At 36.0% G+C, this 21,781-nt stretch overlaps 1 protein-coding gene across 1 annotated transcript in view; it reads left to right on the top strand.

Annotated features, from left to right (window-relative positions):
• Bulli (regulator of MON1-CCZ1 complex protein bulli) overlaps positions 1-17,244 on the top strand; it is a 392,783-nt gene extending 375,539 nt beyond the window's left edge. The window contains exon 11 of the mRNA XM_068382333.1: positions 16,460-17,244. Within this exon, the coding sequence (XP_068238434.1) occupies positions 16,460-16,539 (80 nt within the window). The 3' untranslated portion in view covers positions 16,540-17,244. The remainder of the gene's footprint in view (positions 1-16,459) is intronic.
• The last annotated feature ends 4,537 nt before the right edge of the window (positions 17,245-21,781 follow it).

The raw sequence follows: 21,781 nt of genomic DNA, 5'->3' as shown, positions 1-21,781 counted from the left end.
CAGAAACTTCAGGTTTGCTGATTAGTTTTGCAATTCGATGATGTTTGATTAACCTATTTCAGAAAAATTCTCAAAAGCCATACCTAGCAACTTTCTCTCGATAGTTTCTTTAAAAAATCTACGAAGCGGTCTAGTGATCATGATGAAGAGAAAGAAAGTGAAGTAAAGAAAACATAGATTGAATTGAGTGAAAGTGATGATAATTAAAAATGAAAAAAAAATGTAAAAAAATAAAATATAAAATGTAAAAATTAAAAAAAGAAAAGCTAAGTTAAGTGAAAGTTCACGTAGAGTAAGATAGAGTTATTGCAGTCACCATCTCTACCTCCTCGCCGACCTTCCGTCTTCTGCGTAGCAATTCCCACACCTGCGTTGGCCTGTCTCTTAGTAAAGTGACAATAAAAAACCCTTTTTTATTCAGTATTTCTTTATAATTATTCTTTTTTACAACTTTCTTATATGATGCAATTGAATTATTGTTATGTGTAATTATGTCTAGTAATTTATTAAGAAGTTATCATAGGTTTTTGGCTGTGGAACGAATTATACAAATTACAGTGTATTCTTATGGGAATATTTGCCCCAACATACGATTGTTTATATATACGAAGCAGTTACTGGAACAAATTAAGATCGTATGTAGAGTTTCACTATATATATATATATATACATATATATACTGTATATATACTGTATATATATGTAAATATACAGTATATATATACATATATATCCTATATATATATATATATATATATATATATATATATATATATATATATATATATATATATATATATATATGTACGTATACAGTGTATATATCTATCTATCTATATATATATATATATATATATATATATATATATATATATATATATATATATATATATATACATATATATATATATATATATATATATATATATATATATATATATATATATATATATATTTATACAGTATGCATGTATATATATATATATATATATATATATATATATATATATATATATATATATATATATATTTCATACAGTATGCATGTATATATATATATATATATATATATATATATATATATATATATATATATATATATATATACAGTATATATGTATATACATATTTATAGATATGTACTGTATATGTAAATATATATATATATATATATATATATATATATATATATATATATATATATATATATATATATATATATATATATATATATATATATATATATATATATATATATATATATATATATATATATATATATATATATATATATATATATGTATGTATATATATATGTACATATTTATATATACATATATATGTGTACATACATATGTATATACACACACACACACACACATATATATATATATATATATATATATGTGTGTGTGTGTGTATATGTGTGTGTGTGTGTGTGTGTTTTCAAAGTGTATGTGTGTGTGTTTTCAAAAAGGCCCGTGAAAGAAACACAGGAAATATAAATAAATCACTATATTTTGGCAAAAAAAAAAAAAAAAAAAAAAAAAAAAAAACATTGGCCCTCTTCAGGATGTAAAGTAAAAATGAGGAATACAGTCATTCATTCATGCAGATTGCCATGCATATAGCATGACACGGGCTCTTGCCGTTGAGCAGCCCGTAAGAAAATTATTCTTTTAAAAGGGTGGCCTCCCAGAGGAAGCCGATACTGCAACGTTATAAAGGCAAGGGTGATTTTTACAGAGTTACTGGAACATACAAAAGGGGAGGATATTTTACTTTAAAAGGGATTTCTAGTATCTGACGTGTAAGTGAGGGAAGTGACTCGGAGGAGAGATTCCTCTTTAGGTCCACGAAATGAAAGGTTAACAGTCAGAGAAAAAGTAGTTATAGCAGCAAGTCCCAGTAAGTAGAAGAGAATGGGTGAGGAGTGAAGAATTTTAAGTCAGAGAGAAAAGGAGTGGGTTTAAGCAAATAAGCTTATCCATGCTCATTGGTTGGCAACTGGATCTGGTGGAGTAACTTCATAAAGTTGGGGATCCTGGTGAGGATCTTGAAGGCGGTAGGAATGAGGTCTTCCAAGGGCAGTGACTCAACTTGTTGAATCAGGGTTTGAGGTGGGTTAGAGGACGTAGGTTGTGGAAGTGGTGCTGCTTGTGGCTGGTTGGCTGGTACAGGTGCAGTAGCATTGGGTGGCTGACGTTGTCTTCTCTGGTGAGGAGGTCGCTGGTCCTTGGGTGGCTGAGTTTAGGTGTATTTGCCTGTTTAGGGGAGGAAGTGCTTTTCATCGCAGCTATCCTCCTTAGTCTCTGGGCAGTGCCTGTTCCAGGCGTAGTGAGGACTGGAGCTGTTGGAGCACATGGGGTTTGTCTCTTTTAGATCCTTGTGGGCCAGGATGCACACTTCTGTGCTGTGACGCTGGCTGCATACTCCGCAGATGATGGGGCCTTTGCACTCCTCCTTGTGGTGGCCGTATCGCTGGCAGCGGTAGCATCTGAGGGGTTCTGGTGTGTATTCTTCGATGGGGAATGTCTCCCAGACTCCTAGATCCAGTGAGGAGGGCACTGGACCGATGAAGGTGGCTATCAGCCTTCTGACTGGGACGTCGTTCTTGCTCATGCAGCGCACTGCCTTGTAAATGTTTCTGCATGAGGTGGCGATGGAGATGGGCATGGTGATGGGGTATCTGGTTATGACTGCTTTCTTCTGGATCAAGGTAGGGTCAAGCAGTGTCACGGCTGTTTCTTCTTGTTGATAGCTGGCAGTTTCTTGATCCTTTGGGGAGATAAATAACTCTCCCTTCCGGTTGGGTCTGGTGTTGAGGTTCATGCCAGGCTTTGCAGCCATGGCAGCAACTGTGGCGTAGGAAATGGAGCTGTCAGTCTGGAGTAGTTTGAACCTAGGCATGGGTTACCTGGCTTCGTTCTTGGGAGCTGGAATACTGGCTGCATGGCAGAGGCTTCGTGCAGGAGTTGGGTGAGGCAGACAGTGCAGTTACAGTCCATTGGATGATTACCCTGAAGGACTTCCTAGATCTCAGCTGGATCCGTTTCTATGGCATTGGAAGTCTCAGACGCCGAGGTTGGACTGGTAACTGCAACTGCAACTGTCTGTTGTGGAGTTGAAGGGGCTGAGAAGGATGAGGATGTTCCCTCAGTCCTTGGAGTCACTAGAGGTGATGGCAGGGGTGATCCCCGCACTGGAGAAGGGCGTTCAGGGCTCTTCCTTCTTTTGGGAGGGGGAGTATTCCCTTCCCTGCTAGCTGCTTTCATGGCCCTGTATTATTTCAGGACCTTGATAAAGACGATTTTGCATCCCTGACAGCTGCATCTGATGTTGTGGGGATGGCAGAGTTTTGTCAGAAACATCTGTTCTGACTCCAACGGGCGTGAAAATCTGCAGTCTTCTTTCCTGATAGGCCATGCAGCTGTCACAGTTGCAGGAGGGAATATCGTAACGGTCCCTGCAGTCGCAGTGTTCATCATGATACAGGCTCCATGCCCAATCTCCGAGATGGAAGACGATCATGGTGGCGAAACTCTCCGGAGAGCACTGAAAATTTCAGTTGAGCGGATCAGCAAGAGAGAGAGGAGTTATCGGAGCGAGAGCTCGGCTGAGACTGTGGAATACAGTGGACAGTGATGGTTTTTATAGGAAAGCTAAAGGGTGTTTCTGGTTGTTCTACAGTTGTTATAAGTGCTGGGAGAATTAGCCAAATTTAATTATATCCAGGTGCGTCTTCGTATTGTTGAGCCGCTCGGAGGATGTCTTGACCTCTTATGCATATCTGGTGGTAGGTCTCCGTGGATTATCTTCTTAATGATAGGGTTGAAAAGAGTATTGTCCACTGTGTCAGCTTTCCATTGACCACAGGATAGGTTCATTGTGTTTGATTGATTTATGATGGCTGATTCCAGGATTTTCCTTCTGTAGGGACAGGTACTCTTAAAAAGCAAAAACGACTCGCTCCAGTGAATCTGGTGCCCTAAATCTCTAGGGTGAATGAAAAGCCTCGAGTTTTCATAGCCATACCTAACAGATCTTTTGTGTTCGGATAATCTTTGAGATAGCGAACGGCCCGTTTGTCCAACGTAGACTTTTTCACAATCCCCACATGGTACTTTATAAACGCCGGATTCTATATCCCTTTTATTTTGATAAACATTAATAAGGGCACTTCCTATGGTCTTGGGATATGAAAAAACAAAGGAGTTCTCAGTTTTGATATTATTTGTTGTATTTTTAATACCTTCTATATATGGGAGTTTTATCTTATTTTTAAAATCTCTTTGGTTAGTAACATCATGATCTTTGTAATATATTGTGTTAGCTTTGTTGATGGCCTTTTCTATGACGTACGTCGGGTAGAATAGGTTTGCGAGTTGTTTACGAATGATTATTATTATTATTATTACTTGCTAAGCTACAACCCTAGATGGAAAAGCAGAATGCTATAAGCCCAGGGGCCCCAACAGGGAAAATAGCCCAGTGAGGAAAGGAAACAAGGAAAAATAAAATATTTCAACAAGAGCAACAACACCAAAATAAATTTTTCCTACATAAACTATAAAAACTTTAACAAAACAAGAGGGAGAGAAATAAGATATAATAGTGTGGCTGAGAAGACCATGGTAAAGAGGCTATGGCACCACCCAAGACTAAAGAACAATGGTTTGATTTTGGAGTGTCTTTCTCCTAGGAGAGCTGTGTACCATAGCTAAAGAGTCTCTTCTACCCTTAACAAGAGGAAAGTAGCCACTGAACAAATACAGCGCAGTAGTTAACCCCTTGAGCGAAGAAGAATTGTTTGGTAATCTCAGTGTTGTTGGTGTATGAGGACAGAGAAGAATCTGTAAAAAATAGGCCAGACTATTTAGCGTATGTGTAGGCAAAGAGAAAGAACCGTAACCAGAGACAAGGATCCAATGTAGTACTGTCTGGCCAGTCAAAGGTCCTCATAACTCCCTGGCGGTAGTATTTCAACGGGCGGCTGGTGCCATGGTAGGCTTGGGAACAGATTCTCAAACCTCTAAGAAATAGATTACAAGCTACTCCAATTTTTACAGAAATGTCGTGATAACTAAGGAAATGAATGTAGGAAATAGAGAAAGTTGGTTTTCTATACACAGTGAAATTGTACCCAGACGATTCCCTTATAATTAATATGAACAAAAAAGCTAATTTTCCATCTTTTTCCCATTGTTTTAAATTTTATGCCAGGGACTAGGGAATTTAGATTATTGAAAAATATATTAAAATCTCCCCAGCTATCATCCCAATATGTGAAAATGTCATCAACATAACGTTGCCAAACCATGTTCGTAAGTTTAATTGTTGTTAAAATTTCCGTTTCAAAGTACTCCATGTAGAGATTGGCTATAATTGGAGATAACGGGCTGCCCATACTACATCCAATTTTTTTTGTAAAAATTTCCATTGAAAGAGAATACTTTATTTGACACACTTAGTTTAATTAACTTAATTGTTTTTTCAATATCGATGGGGAAGTGATCTTCATAGGGGATTAGTTTTCCCTCGAGAAACCTAGTACATCATTGATTGGGGCCTTTATAAATAGGGATTCTACATTAATACTCAAGAGTTTTACATTGTTTACCTGGAATCAGCCATCATAAATCAAACACAATGAACCTATCTGGCGGCCAATGAAAAGCTGACACAGTGGACAATACTCTTCTCACCCCTATCATGAAGAAGATAATCCACGGAGACCGACCACCAGATATGCATCAGAGGTCAAGACATCCTCCGAGAGACTCAACAATACGAAGACGCACCTGGATGTAATTAAATTTGGCTAATCCTTTCAGCACTTATAACAACTGTACAACAATTGGAAACACCCTTTTGCTTTTCTATATAAACCGTCACTGTCCACTGTCTTCCTCATTTTTACTTTACATCCTAGAGAGGGTCAATGTTTTTTTTGGCCGAAATATAGTGATTTTTTTTTATATTTCCTGTTTCTTTTATGGGCCTTTTTGAAAAAAATATGTTAAACTGTTCGATTACAGTTATAAGTAAGACACACACACACACACACACACACATATATATATATATATATATATATATATATATATATATATATATATACTGTATATATATAGATATATATATATACAGTATATATATATATGTATATATATATATATATATATATATATATAGATATATGTATACAGTATATATATATATATATATATATATATATATATATATATATATATACTGTATATATATAGATATATATATATATACAGTATATATATATTTATATGTATATATATATATATATATATATATATATATATATATATATAGATATATGTATACAGTATATATATATATATATATATATATATATATATATATATATATATATATATATATGTACATACATATATATATATATATATATATATATATATATATATATATATATATATATATATATATATATATATATGTATATACACACACATATATATATATATATATATATATATATATATATATATATATATATATATATATATATATATATATATATATATACATATATATGTATATATAAATATATATATATATATATATATATATATATATATATATATATATATATATATATATATATGTATATATTGAGGTAGGTCGTTGCTCCTGGCGAGCTTCAAAGATAAAATAAAAAGGAGGACGAAGAGTCTGGACAACATCTTTCAATTTATTGGTGCCGACGTTTCAGGACTCATCCCATTATCAAGGCTAAAATGGACATATAAAACCTTATAAGCAAAACTCAATAAAAATATATAAAATACAAAAAAAGACAGTCAAAATTAAAATTGAAATTATAAACACAGTTACAAGTAAAATATGGAGATAAAAAAAAAATAACTAAGAGAAAAGTATCTTAAAATTGAATATACAAAAATCAGAACTGTCTAAGGAGACCAACCTGTCTGGAACAGACTAGAGAACTGAGTGACTATCTGAAGGACAGTACTCAGGAAGAAAATTCTAAATTTGCCACCTTAAGCGATGTGGAGAGGGACAGAGGATAATTGGCTGTTTAGTTTAGGAGCCTTTTCTTAAATCATTAAAGACTCTAATACTAGTAGAGAGGAGTTATTTGGCGCTTGAGCAATAATTTCAAAGTTTTCATATGCAATGTTGGTCTTGCATTTACTTGCATGTTCTCTGGTGGTTGAGAATTCTTTGGTTTATCTTCTGTCCCCCTCCACATCGCTTAAGCTGGCAAATTTAGAATTTTCTTCCTGAGTACTGTCCTTCAGATAGTCACTCAGTTCTCTAGTCTGTTCCAGACAGGTTGGTCTCCTTAGACAATTTTGATTTTTGTATATTTAATTTTAAGATACTTTTCTCTTAGTTATTTTTTTTATCTTCATATTTTACTTGTAACTTGATTTATAATTTCAATTTTAATTCTGACTCTTTTTTTGTATTTTATATATTTTTACTGAGTTTTGCTTATAATGTTTTATATGTCCATTTTAGCCTTGATAATGGGATGAGTCCTGAAACGTCGGCACCAATAAATTGAAAGATGTTGTCCAGACTCTTCGTCCTCCTCTTATATATATATATATATATATATATATATATATATATATATATATATATATATATATATATATATATATATATATATATATATATATATATATATATATATATATATATATATATATATATATATATATATATATATATATATATATATATATATATATATATATATATATATATATATATATGTATATAAATATATACATATAAATATATATAATATATATGCATATATATATATATATATATATATATATATACAAATACATATTTAAATATATATATATATATATATATATATATATATATATATATATATCCTGCTTGTTCATCTGTCAGCTTTTCATCAATTTTTCTCTCCAGTCTCTTTAGAATAATCATACTATATATTTTCATAACTGCCTCTGTAATTATTGCAATCAGTCAGGTCTCCTTTTATTGCCATTTTCACCAATACATATAACTCCGATTCATCAGGGTTTACCTCTTCATGCCACATTCTACAAAATAATCTTGTAACTAGTCTTAGAGTCACTTCATTTATATTATATATATATATATATATATATATATATATATATATATATATATATATATATATATATATATATATATATATATATATATATATATATATATATATATCCTGCTTGTTTATCTGTCAGCTTTTCATCAATTTTTCTCTCCAGTCTCTTTAGAATAATCATACTATTTATTTTCATAACTGCCTCTGTAATTATTGCAATCAGTCAGGTCTCCTTTTATTGCCATTTTCACCAATACATCTAACTCCGATTCATCAGGGTTTACCTCTTCATGCCACATTCTACAAAATAATCTTGTAACTAGTCTTAGAGTCACTTCATTTTTACCCAGTATCATCTCGGCAGTTATTCCATCGTATCAAGGGGCTTTCCATCTCTTTAGTTTTTTTTTTTTAGGATAGATTCGACTTCAAACATACTGAATTCTTTCATTGGCACATCAAGGTCTTCATCTGCTTCAGGTATATCAATAAAATTATTTCCTTCATATCTCCTATTCATGACCTCACTAAAGTGTTCCATCCAACGTTGTCTTTCTTCATCTTCTGTTGTTATAGCAGATCCATCTCTCTTTTTGATGGGTATATGCTTCTTCTTTGCCTCAGTCGAGATTTCATTAATAATTTTCTATGAGCGATTCTTACACCATAGCCGCTTCCTGAATTCATAGCTTTGTCAGTCTCATCTGCTTTACTGTCTGAATATTCTCTCCAGTCATTCCTGGCCTTTCTTTTGACCTCACTCTCAATACTGAAATACTTAGCATGCTCTACCTTGCAATTTTCATTACTTCCTCGAAAACTTTCAACAATCAGTTTCTGTCTTTGTCTCCTTTTTATGGTATCCCAATTATCATTCGATATCCATGGCTTTCTCCTTGTAACTGCGTGTCCGAAGACTTCACTGCTATCTGACTGATACATGTTCTTAATCTGACACCATTCTTCATTAATTATCTGCTCTTCGTCCAGTAAAGTCTCTAAGACTGCAAATCGATTCCTACATTCATTTGCAAATGTTTCTCTGTGCTCTTCTTCTAAATGCTTAGTTGTATCAAACCTAAGTATTCTCTCTATCTTTCTGTTGGGTACTTTCAGTTTTAATTTCAGTGTGGTAATGAGGAGCTGGTGATCACTACCAAAATCTGCACTTCTATAGCTTCTTACATTACTCAGTCCTGTCTTTATTAATGGCAATATGATCTATTTGATTTTTGTAATTGCCACATGTTTAAGTACATGTATATTTGTGGATGTTCTTGTGTTGAAAAAGAGTACTTACAATGACAAAATTGTTTGCTGAACAGAAACTTATGGCTCTATTTTCATTTGCAACTTTGCCAAGACCCTCGCCACCCATCACATTCTCTATCCCTTGATTATTCCTTCCAACTTTAGTATTGAAGTCGCCAATCACAATTTTCATATCTATCTCCAAGATTTCATCTATTACACTCTGCAGTTCTTCATAGTATTCATCTTTCCTTTCTTCAGGGAAATCATTTGTTGGGGCATAGCAAACTATAATACTCATATTGCATTGCTTTGATTTGAACTTTTCTAGTAACAATCTACTATTTACAGCTCCAAACTCGGTTAAAGAGGCCGGCTGGCTAATGCCGTTTTTTAATGACAGGACTTTAACATTCATACTACTTAATAAGGTGACTTAGGACACCTCCATACTGCATAGGATTTTTGCCTCTGACCGGTTTTGCGACGCCAGGGCAATTTATCCTAAAGATTAGTGTTTTTCAAATTCTATTCATGCCTTGATAATTATTACTAAAATTTGGGATTACTACCCTATAGAAACCTGATTTAGACCCCCAATATTGTGAAGAGTTTTTTTCTAAAAGTAATTTTTTTGCCAGATATGATTAGTTTCATTATGGTAAAAGGATAAACCCTAAAAGTCAGGGGGAGAAAAATGGAACGAAATGATAAAATTATTGCCGAAAACGAGAAAAACAAACGTAAAAATTAGTGAATGTCAGAGGTGAAATTCGGGAATGTTCTCTCTCTGAGGTTTGTAGTAGGACTAAAGGGCGAAGGATGTATTTTATCGTCTGTGACTCGTGGAAGTTATGCAGATGCCATTGTTCACAATTTTCTTTACATTAAAATGTAATAATTATCAAAATTTACGATAAGAAATACTGCATTTTCTTGTAGGGAACAATGTTTTTGGTTTATTAAGTTACTTTTACTAATTACCCAGTAACTATGAAAGTAAGAGGAAATTTGACAAAATATTTCGTATACACATTCTCCATTGCCATACGAAGCTCAGTGAATTTTTCAGGATTTTGTGTTTTTCTTCCTATACCCCTATACATTGGCATTCCGGCCGGCCCCCTTAAAGCCTTTTCCGCTCTTGGTGTCATCATCATTACTACCCCTTCTCTTCCAATTCCATCTGATCTTCCTGAGTAGATATAAATATTGCCTTGGTCTAAAGCTCCCTTACCAATGCCCTTACAACGTGTTTCACTTAAGGGCAAGATATCCAAGCTATATTTCATAATTTCACTCTCCACTTGTTGTAATTTCCCAATATTATTGATGATTCTTACATTCCAATGACCAATTATCAATTTTTCTTTAGTATTTATAAACCGGGAGATTCTTAGCGCCCTGCTACGCCTGGGACTTGCTGCCTTTCCGTCATAATTTTGTATAATTTAAAACAAACAAGGAAGTGGTATGTGTATGCAGACCAGAACATGAGACCTGGTAGTAGATCAAGTTTAAAAAATAGTAGTAACAGGAGATTCAATATCCACCGTTTAGGCAAATAGAAATACAAAATACATTTATAATTTACAATATAAAAAATTAATAGATAAAGATTTTTAAGAGTTAATTTATATACCCCAAGGGTGAACATCTTTGACATGTCATTATTTTACATCTCTATACATGTTTACATTATGTTATTAATGAAAGAAATATCAGTCGGAATTTATTGCAAATTTCCGTTCCTTTTAAAAGTTATGTTTGATTATAGAATAAAATATTTAAATTTTTTGAAAAAAAAAAATACATTATAAAGCCGCATATTAATAAAAAATTGACTGTTGACTTTAGTCTCGGCATTTTACACAAAGATTTGTTAATTAGATAATTGTCTGGAAATTCCTCCATAAGTTATTCCAAAAGGTATGATAGTTGGAAGTCAAATACATTACTTCAAATTTGACATTTTTCTTTTATGTTTTTGTTTAGAATTGTTTATCGATAATTCTAATAATAGTATTTTAAGAAGGAGCTTAGCTTACAGTTAAGAATATTTTTTTCTTTTTCTCAAGTCTTTCAAGCCTTGAGAGGAGCTTGAATTTAGAGTCCCTCAGTATGTATAACTAGATCATCTCTCAGTATTTTTCATAGCTACCAATCACCTAATTACAGCAGTATTTGAATAATATATATGAAGATCGGATATGGACCATAGGTCCAGCCAATAGTTAGGTTATTATGTATATATAAAATAGGTGAATGTCATGAGTGAATTAGGAAATTTTAGCATTTTACAGTGAGATGTGCTGAATATGAAAGAGAACCGTGTTTTAAATAGTAAACGTTTGAAAATCTGCCATCAAGATAATTGGCAACTAATAAATATAAGGGTATAATTAGATGTTTCCTATTTTGATGCAACAGCTTTTCTAACTTGTCATTTTAAAATTTATTCATGGCATAGCCTTGGTTCCGAAGCATTGTAGTTAAGAAAGTCTTTTAATAACTGGATCAGCGTATTTCAGACATGTACCCTTAGCTGCACTGGCTTTATGTCTTTCTAATTTACCTCTGTTCCTGATTCCTTTATACCAACTGTGTGTCACCCGATCGTATATAGTAACGACATTTCATTTTGTGGATATTTTATGCTTGTATCTTCGCTCTCCCCTCGCACTGACAAGGACCTGAAATAACATGTCAGTTTTTTTCACCGTTAACTGTTAACCGGTGTGGTGTCAGTTGAACAGGAAATTTCCTGTTGCCTTTTAGTCTGTATATAAAAGGGAGGGTTCTGTAATAAAGTTACTCAGCTGCATTCATCCTGCCTTTGAGTCACAACCTTCTCTCGGCACGTCACATTGGTGACCCCGAGAGTCGAATCGCTCTTCCCGCCTTCCACCCCCCACCCCCCCGTCCTCGCCCCTCCGTCGCTGGTACTATGGCGGACTCCACGGAAGTTGGCGCTACCGCTGCCCCATTGGAACTTTCATCGTTCGCCGGCGGAGAGGCGTTTGCTTGGTTTCAGCGCGCAGAAGTCCAGTTTCGCATCAAGGGCGTGACTCGCTCAACCACCAAAGCAGATTATGTTCGCGTGGCGATACCCGAGAACACCTTCCCGGAAATATCCGACTGGCTTTGTGAATAAGGAGACACACCAATAGCGTATGACGCCCTCAAAACATACCTTCTGCAGCAGTACTCGCCATCGCCAGCCGCCCGTATAGCAAAGCTTTTTCAGCTCTCTTAACAACCGTTGGGGGACCAAAGGGCTTCGCTCGCCCTCAGGGAAATAACCAGTATCACTCACTTTACAACCTGCCGCAGACGGCTCTCCTCGTGAGGTGAACCTACTTCGTGCCTTTTGGATACGCCGTTTACCTGAACCTGTATGGGCTACCATCCCCGATGTCAATAGTTTACCCATAAAGAACTTGATGACCAAAGCCGACGCCCTTATGGACAGCCACTTCACGACCTTCAAGACCTCCATCAACACCTCCACTCCTGACGAAGAGGACGCCTATTCAACGTCAACCGAAGCTGACGTGAACTCTGTAGTACATACACGCCTAACCCTTGACGTGCCGAAGCGGCGACAATGCCACCCACCACTCACTTGCGCCCAACCAACGACTTCTACAGCTACTTACTGCCTCCCATCCGCTGCAGTTTTGCTACTATCACAACAGATTCGGGGCAACCGCGAAGAAATGTGCCAAAGATTGTCAGTGGCCAAAAAAACGTGCAAGTAGGCCATCGCTCGTGGCGTTGGCCTCCCGTGTTTCTAATCTTTTCTTTTTACATGATGCAGGAACGGGCGTGCGATTTTTGGTAGACACGGGTGCTTGTCGTTCTCATTTGCCAAGGGAACTCTTCAGGACACGACGTAGTCTGTCTACGTCCGCTTGGTAGCTGCCAACGTATCTGCGATACCCACCTATGGTTACGAGAACCTCACATAATCGTTTGGAAATGGTAAATTTAATTGGAAGTTTCTCGCTGCTGACGTCACATTGCCAATCCTCGGTGCAGATTTCCTCTCTCATTTCCACCTTCTGGTTGATGTCGCCCACCGACGATTGGTCAACGCAGACTCGTACTTGTCGACACCTCTTCAACCCGCCCCCTCCAACCTCGCTCTCCACATCAGCGCACCCATGATGCCTATGCCCACCTCCTCATGTCGTACCCGGAAGTTTTCCGTCCAGAACTTCGCCAAACATCCACGGCTCCTGACAAGCACGGTATTTATCACCATATCAAGACGACGGGACCCCCAGCCCATGGTCGTCACCCTTACACATCGTTCTGAAGAACGGCTACCTCTGTCTGTGCAGGGATTACAGGCGCCTGAACATGTAAACAGAACCGGATCACTACCCCCTCCTAAACATCGCCGACGTGACCTAGTACCTACAGAAAGCAAAGGTTTTCTCCACGTTTGACCTCCTGAAGGGGTATTATCAGGTGCCTATGAACCCAGAAGACATCCCCAAAACCGCCATCACCACTCCGTTTGGTACATACACCTTCCATTACTCCTGTTTTGGCCTTCGTAATGCGGGGGCCCCGTTTCAACGTCTCATGGATGGCATCTTAGGGGACCTCCCCTTCTGTGTATGTTTTGTGGACGACACACTTGTGTTCTCCTCCTCAAAAGAGGAACACCTCCATCTCCTGCGCATCGTGCTCGACTGCCTGCAACAAAACAGCCTTGTAGTCCGGTACGACAAGTGTACCTTTGGCGCCAACAAAGTGTCGTTCTTAGTGCACCGCATCACTCCTGAAGGAGTCCATCCCCTCCCTGAGAAGGTAGCAGCCGTTCAGGACTTCCCCACGCACACGACCGTCAAAGCTCTGCAGGAATTCTTGGGCATGATCAACTATTATCACCGTTTTCTGCCAGCCATTGCCGCCACTCTTGTCCCCCTCTAAGCCTCCCTCAAGGGCAAGCCAAAGGACCTGAAGTGGGGTCCCCTTCAAGAAGCGGCCTTCTGCAATGCAAAGAAGGCCTTATCAACTGCTGCAGCTCTCACTTTTCCTATCCCACATGCCCCTCTCCTCTCCACCGGTGCTAGCGACGTCGCTATTGGTGGAGTACTCGAGGAAGCGGTCAACGGCTCGCCCTGCACATTGGCCTTCTTCAGTAGAAAACTATCCAAGGCAGAATCGGGTTATTCTACCTTCGATCGCGAATTGCTGGCGCTGCACTTGGCTGTCCGTCACTTTAGCCATTTCTCAGAAGGTACGGCCTTCGTCATTCGCACAGACCACATGCCTCTGGTGAACGCCTTCACTCTACCGTCTGACGCCTGGTCCGCCCGTTAACGACGACATCTCTCCGCTGTGGCTGAATACAATTGCACCCTTCAATACGTCCCTGGGAAAATGAATCCCGTTGCCGATGCCCTGTCAAGAAACACGTTGGCTGCCATTCAACTGGGATTGGATTACAACGCCTTGGCTGAAGCCCAACTACAGGATCCAGAGTATCAAGCATGTAGGACATCCTGCACGTCCCTCCGTTTGGAAGACTTCCCCCTCGAAGACTCCAACACCACCCTCATCTGTGTCGTCAGTACTGGTAGACCGCGTCCTTGGATTCCTGCTCCCATGCGCCGGCAGGTGTTTGATTTCATTCATGGCCTTTCACATCCCTCGTGCCGTTCTACTGCGCAGCTGCTGAAGACGAAGTTCATTTGTCACGGCATTTCTAAGGATGCTAAGGGTTGGGTTCGCGCCTGTACTTCTTGCCAAACTTCCAAAGTACATCGGCATATGGATTCAGGAGTGGGCACCTTTCTTCAACCTCAGCGTCGTTTCGCACACATTCACGTCGACGTTGTAGGCCCCCTACCCACATCACAAGGACATCGTTACCTGTTTACCATCATCGACTGCTCCACTCGGCTTGAAGCCATTCCCATGGAAACTGCAACGTCTGCCTCATGTACATCTGCCCTACTCTTAGGATGGATTGCAAGATTTTGTATCCCTGAGCATATTACTTCTGACAGGGGTACCACTTTCACCTCTCAATTGTGGACATCATTAGCAAATCACCTACATCAGACAACTGCCTATAACCCTGCTGCTAATGGAATGGTTGAACGTTTTCATCGCACCCTCAAAGCAGCTTTGATGTCCCGCTGCAAGGATTCCAACTGGTTTACTCAGCTTCCCTGGGTCCTCCTTGGACTAAGGATCACTCCTAAAGACTCCCTCGATGTCTCGGCAGTCCCTGCCGAATTTTTTCCTTCTGCAACCTCCTCCGACGAACTCCAGCGCATACGTCACGTCGTGGGAAAATTTACTCCATGCCGCCAGACTTACAAGCCCCCAGCGAAGCATCACATACCGACAGACTTGCACTCTGCAACGCACGTCTTCTTATGCAACGACACTAGCAAGCCACCGCTAACGCCCCCTTACACGGGCCCTTTGCTTGTAATCCGACGCAGTCCGAAAGCATTCCTACTAAATATTCTTGGCAAAGAAGACTGGGTCTCCATTGATCGTCTAAAACCTGCTTATCACCTGCCAGATGACCCGCCTACAGTTCGCCTCTCTAGATCAGGACGCCCTATTTAACATGTACAGTATGTCATTTTTAGGGGGGAGCCATGTACCAACCGTGTGTCACACAATCGTACATGGGAAAGACATTTCATTTTTTGTATATATTATGCTTGTATCTTCGCTCTCCCCTCGCACTGACAAGGACCTGAAATAACATGTCTGTTTTTCTCACCGTTAACTGTTACTCAGTTGCTTTCATCCTACCTTTGAGTCACAACCTTCTCTCGGCACGTCACACCTTTCATCCTTGTTACTGTCCAACCTCTTTTACTTTAACTTTTCCTTACAATTTCGCTTTGTCCTGAATGGCCTCACAGGCCCAAGCCTAAGCTATAAAGCTCAAATTTTCAAATCCAGCAGTTCTCAGAATTGCATATATTTTTTTATAAATAATAGGGTTAACATTTATAGCCATTTAGCAATTTGCACTAATTGACTTAGTTACTATGCATAGTAATAATTTTTTTTTTTATTTTGCAGGAGAACACTGTGATGTTTACGTTGAACATTATAGGAATATATTTGGCGAAGTTCCGGACTACAACTTACAGCAGACATAATTTTATCTTTTAATACTTGCTTAATATCAGATAAAGTTACACTTTTTAATGGGGACTGTGATGTTAATGAGTTTATTTGAGAAAAAGTATCCATAATTTTGTGCGATGTAACGTGCATATCTAAATTGAAAATTATACAATTGAAGTTCACAATATTTTAGTTTAATGTGGCAGGTGATGAGATTAACCTTCCTTGTGTATTATTTTAATAGTCATCGCTTGCTCATAGCTGTTAATTTTACTCGCCAACTAAATGATCGTGTTATTGAGAAGCATTCTACAATAAGTTTATTTTAACAGAATATGTAGAGAAGTATGTTTATTGCAGAAGAGATGACATTATTAGTTGTATTATCATTATCTTTTACAAGTACAGCTTATTTTTATAATTGAAGCATTTATAATGGGTACCTATGGAAAATTTTCAGTTAATTCAATGGTTTGGATAAGTTATTGTTTGAGAATTATGTTAGTAATATAGATGATGGTAGGATAATCACTTACATTTGGCCTTTACTCTAGGTCTCTTCTGAAATAGTGTGAAGTTTTTATCAAATTCAGGTTTACCTAATGGCATAAGTTCATTTATTGACAAAATATTCTGTATATATCACTCTCTGCAAAATTAGTATTTGCCTTATTTTTTGTTAAGTCTGTTTTTGTTAATATCTGTCATAGCTCTAAAATAAAGTGAATAATAATAAATGATTTTGTTCTCATTCATCTCCAGGTAAAAAAGCTCACAGATTCAGAGCAGATTCGAGGTCTTTTGTAGTGTTACCTTGGCATATGGTGTTGTTATAGAGGTAGAAATAACAGGAAATTATACATGTCTTGGAAATCAGTTCTCCCATCCACTAACTACATATATTGCTGCAAATTGGTTGTGTTCTTTGTTTTTGCTACATTCTTGCGTGCTTTGAGTAATTTGTTTCATATGTAGCATACCCAACTTATTTTCATTTAATTCTTGAAGTATTATGAAATACAATAAATTTTGAGAGCATGATTATTCATTATGCTGTATATTTATTTCAGTTTACGCATTTCTTTTTCTGACCAATGATAAATCCTTATCTCAAGCATTTATGAGTACCAACAGGCCTCTGGGCACTGTAGAGTTCTACTGTGAGTAAATATAGTGATTATCGCTATCCTTCATTTTTCGAGACCTATTGCTTTTAATTATGTATTTAACTTATATACGAGTCCTACTTTTTTATTGGTCGGATGGGACTCACTTCTCATAGATTTCAATTTTTTTCCCTTTTCCTCTACTTTGAAACCTGCTGCTAGGGTAGGTGATATTCTAATCAACTTTTTGTGATTTTACAATATTTCCTTCACTTATTTTGGATATATATTTCAGTTTTCAACACATTTATGACTACACGACACTGGATTTTACTGTTTGCATTGATGTTGCCATGCTCAAAATTCTTGGGATATAAACTTATTGTTTTCTCTTTTTTCTTTTTTTTTCATTATTTTCTCTGAACCTTTGCTCTCACAACGTTCCAATGTCGAAATTTTTGTATGGAACTCCTCTGAAAACCTTAGGGGAGAGGCCAGGGTCGGAAGTCAATTTTGCACTACAACATTGAAATTTATACAGAATATTCATCTCTATTCATAGAAGCGTTTTCCCATTTTTTTCCCACCTAAGTTGAATACTTTTATTTTATCAATATTTTTCCAGTTTTTAGGGTGTTTTTTCACCTTTTTTTTTAAATATATAAATTCCCTCAATTTTGTATCAATTTGAAATATTTAAAAACCAGCATGAAGCTTAAAGTATAATGTATCAATATTTTGGAATGTTTTGTTTAAATTCTTTTTGAATTAGAATAATTTTTCAGAAACCGTTTACGGAAGAAAAAAACTAAAAATAAATTTTTGGGATATATTGTTAAAATTTTGTTTCCCCAAATGAACAATTATAATCCAATTATTGTATTGTGCAATAATTTAGTATCATAATCCTTTTTAAATCATTAAAATCGGATCATAAATAACTAACTTGATTCCATTTTATTCCAAAAAAATTACATTTTGAGATACAGCAGTTTAAAGTTTTTTTTTCACTTACCTTTGTTGACAGATCTATTTTGCGTGAGTTTACTGGGCTCTTGGTCCTCTCTCTTATGAACAGAGATATTATCCCCTTTTAGGTTATTATAATTAACCAATTTGTTCTGTATCTTTTATTTATTTGGAGATTATGTCCCCCTTTCATCCAGGTACCATCATAAATCACTTCAATGTCTAATACACCATCTTCATCAGGTTTGAATCCCATCTCTTCATAATATTGAAAGATTCCTTTATCAACTTCACCAATCATATCATTATATTCCTTATCAGCAAGAGTTTCAACGTATTTCTTATATCGTTGATAAGTGCAATTTGCAAAAGGTGGGGCACCCAAGGCATTTGTTGTGTTATTCATTGCTGCCAAGCCAACCCCATTCAGAATATTCTGATAAATAAAGGAAGTAGTTACTATACCAATATTATCAGTTTCTATATTTTCAATTGATTTCGCAGTTGAACTATGAAAATTCTCAGGAAACTCACATTTACATTTAAATTTCAAATCAACATCTAAATTTTTTCTTTCATAGCAATGTTTTAGTTTACTCCCACAATCACCAAAAATCGCTCTGGATATAGCATTCTGATAAAACAGGAAGGATCTCACTGGTATTTGATACACAATTCAATGCTTGTTCTTTATCACAAATAAATTTTTTCAAAAGTTTACCTCGTAAGGTGTTGCATCACTTTATTGCACATCACTTGGAAAAGTTTCATCTTCAAATAACATTTCAGATTTATCTTCACCATCAGATAGCAACAATCAACAAATCAACAATCAAACCCACTGTTTCGCTAATATTTTGAGGAGTTTTATAAAATGTCCCAACGAACAATAAAAATCCCACGTGGCTGTGTTTACTCTCTGTACCAAACGTTTGAGAGAGTAGTGTTGCCTTCTCATCAACTTCACATTTTCTTTTTTTATTGAACATTTGAATATTTCTGATAGCAGCTAAACACCTCATTGAATTCTTCCTCTTATGCATAATTGATGTTTATGAGTAAAAACATAAAATGTGATACAGAAAGGAAAAATCACTTAAATATCTCTCATAATCACAAAAGTAATACACCCCTCTCACTCAATGATCGAAGCACACTAAAGATATGATCGAGGAAAGATCAATATATCACGTGATCGATGCCATCGGGAAAAGTGTCGTTCGGTAGCCCATAAAATAAATATCAAATCCAATAAATGGAGAAAAAAAACTCAGCTGACACCTGATGTCTGACAGCTGAAACACAAAATTTTACAGTGGCATATGGGCACAATAAATTGCCATTTTTATGATTAATATACTTTGGATTGCTTTCATCTTTCGTCTGGCAACAACAGGGTCCCTTACCTCTTTGAAAATGGCGAAATCTTATTTTGGCGAAATTTTCACGAAATTGCTAAATTTAGCTTCATTCATTCATTTTACACTGAATATGCAGTTAGTTAAGCCCTTACTGTATACATTCTTCTAAAGATAAAAAAAAAAAAAAACGCAATGTTTGATACACTGAGACCAAAACCTCTTTAGCGGTTCGTAAACTTTCCTTTTCAGTGATATTCTGAATTAGATAGGATTTGTTGTACTTTTATATAATTCACATAAAAATCTTTATCTGTGTTGGAAAGAAATTAATGTTTTTCCTTTTCAACTAAATCCAAATATGTATCAATAAATCTCCATTAACCCTTTTGAGACCCAGCACCTCACGAAAACATTCGACATTCAAGCCCCAGGCCCTTTTTTGGGAAATTTGACTTTACTCACCTTAGCACAATACATTCAAGAGAGAAGACTTCACAACATTTTCTTTCATATAGCTGAATAGATTTCCTTTCCATTGATATTTAATAACCAGACGTAAATACCTCCAATGATGCTGAAGGGAGTAGAGATATCCAGATGTAGAATGAATCTAATGGGCCTCAAAGGATTAAAGTATTTAGCTCAAATCCATCCAAGTAAACGGAATACATTCATGAACTTTCATATTTTGACTTACTTCTTCTTTGTCAGTAATTAAAAAGCTCATATTATTATTATTATTATTATTATTATTATTATTATTATTATTATTATTATTATTACTAGCTAAGCTATAACCCTAGTTGTAAAAGCAAGACGCTATTATGCCAAGGGCTCCAACAAGGAAACATTCCCCGATAAGGAATTGCAATAAGGAAATGAATAAATTACAAGATAAGTAATGAACAATTAATGTAAAATATTTCAAGAATAGTAACAACATTGAAATATATTTTTCGCATATAAACTAAAAAACCTTAAAAAGAAAACAAGAGAAAGAGAAATAAGATAGGATAGTGTGTCTGACTGTACCTTTAAGCAAGAGAACTCTACCCCAAGACCGTGGAAAACCATGGTATAGAGGCTATGGAACTACCCAAGACTAAAGAACAACGTTTGGTTTTGGAGTGGCCTTCTCCTAGAAGAGGTTCTTACTTCCTTAAATGTCTTGAAAAGGCTTACATAGAAATTTCTTTACGATCAATACAGTTCATATGGTAAGATTTACAGTAGACTTAACTTTCTTCCTCAATCTTGTTTGAATTTCCAAAGTAAGTTTCAAAAACCGTTGTGCTTTTGCAGCATTGTGTCTTCCATTTTTATTTTATTTTCCATTCTGTAATATTATAGCAAATGTTTGATTTTGCTATTTCAGCATCTATGAGTGATATGTCGAGGTCTGGTTTAATACTGGCAGCTCTACATCCTTTTCATGGCTATATTTATTTCTATTCTTGGATTATATCTATTTTCAGGATCTACACAGATATTTTTCATTTGTTAGCAAATCACTAATTTCCCTCTCCATTATTTCCATTGCTTCCCTGAATTCTGCTCAGTTATATTCCTTCGAATAATTGATTTCCTTCAATAAGATTCCAGTTGTTTGTGTTTTTTCATAGTACAGGTATTTACGGTAATTCATCTTTTGAATCATATTTGAAAGGTTTCCTAATTTCAGTCAATTTAATGCCTCCTACCAACAGTTTCTACATGTTTTATTAACATTCTGGGCTTAAATTGTTCTCAATACAATTTTATTTTAATATTTTGAGTCTGGGCTATATAGTGCTGGCTTTTATCTTTAGTACTCTTTTTGGAGAAAAACTTTAATACGG

Source organism: Palaemon carinicauda, chromosome 11 (genome assembly GCF_036898095.1).
Source record: "Palaemon carinicauda isolate YSFRI2023 chromosome 11, ASM3689809v2, whole genome shotgun sequence".
Classification (NCBI taxonomy): Eukaryota; Metazoa; Arthropoda; class Malacostraca; order Decapoda; family Palaemonidae; genus Palaemon; species Palaemon carinicauda.
The sequence above is the reverse complement of the archived record's forward strand: the minus strand, read 5'-3'. Positions and strand labels throughout refer to the sequence as shown.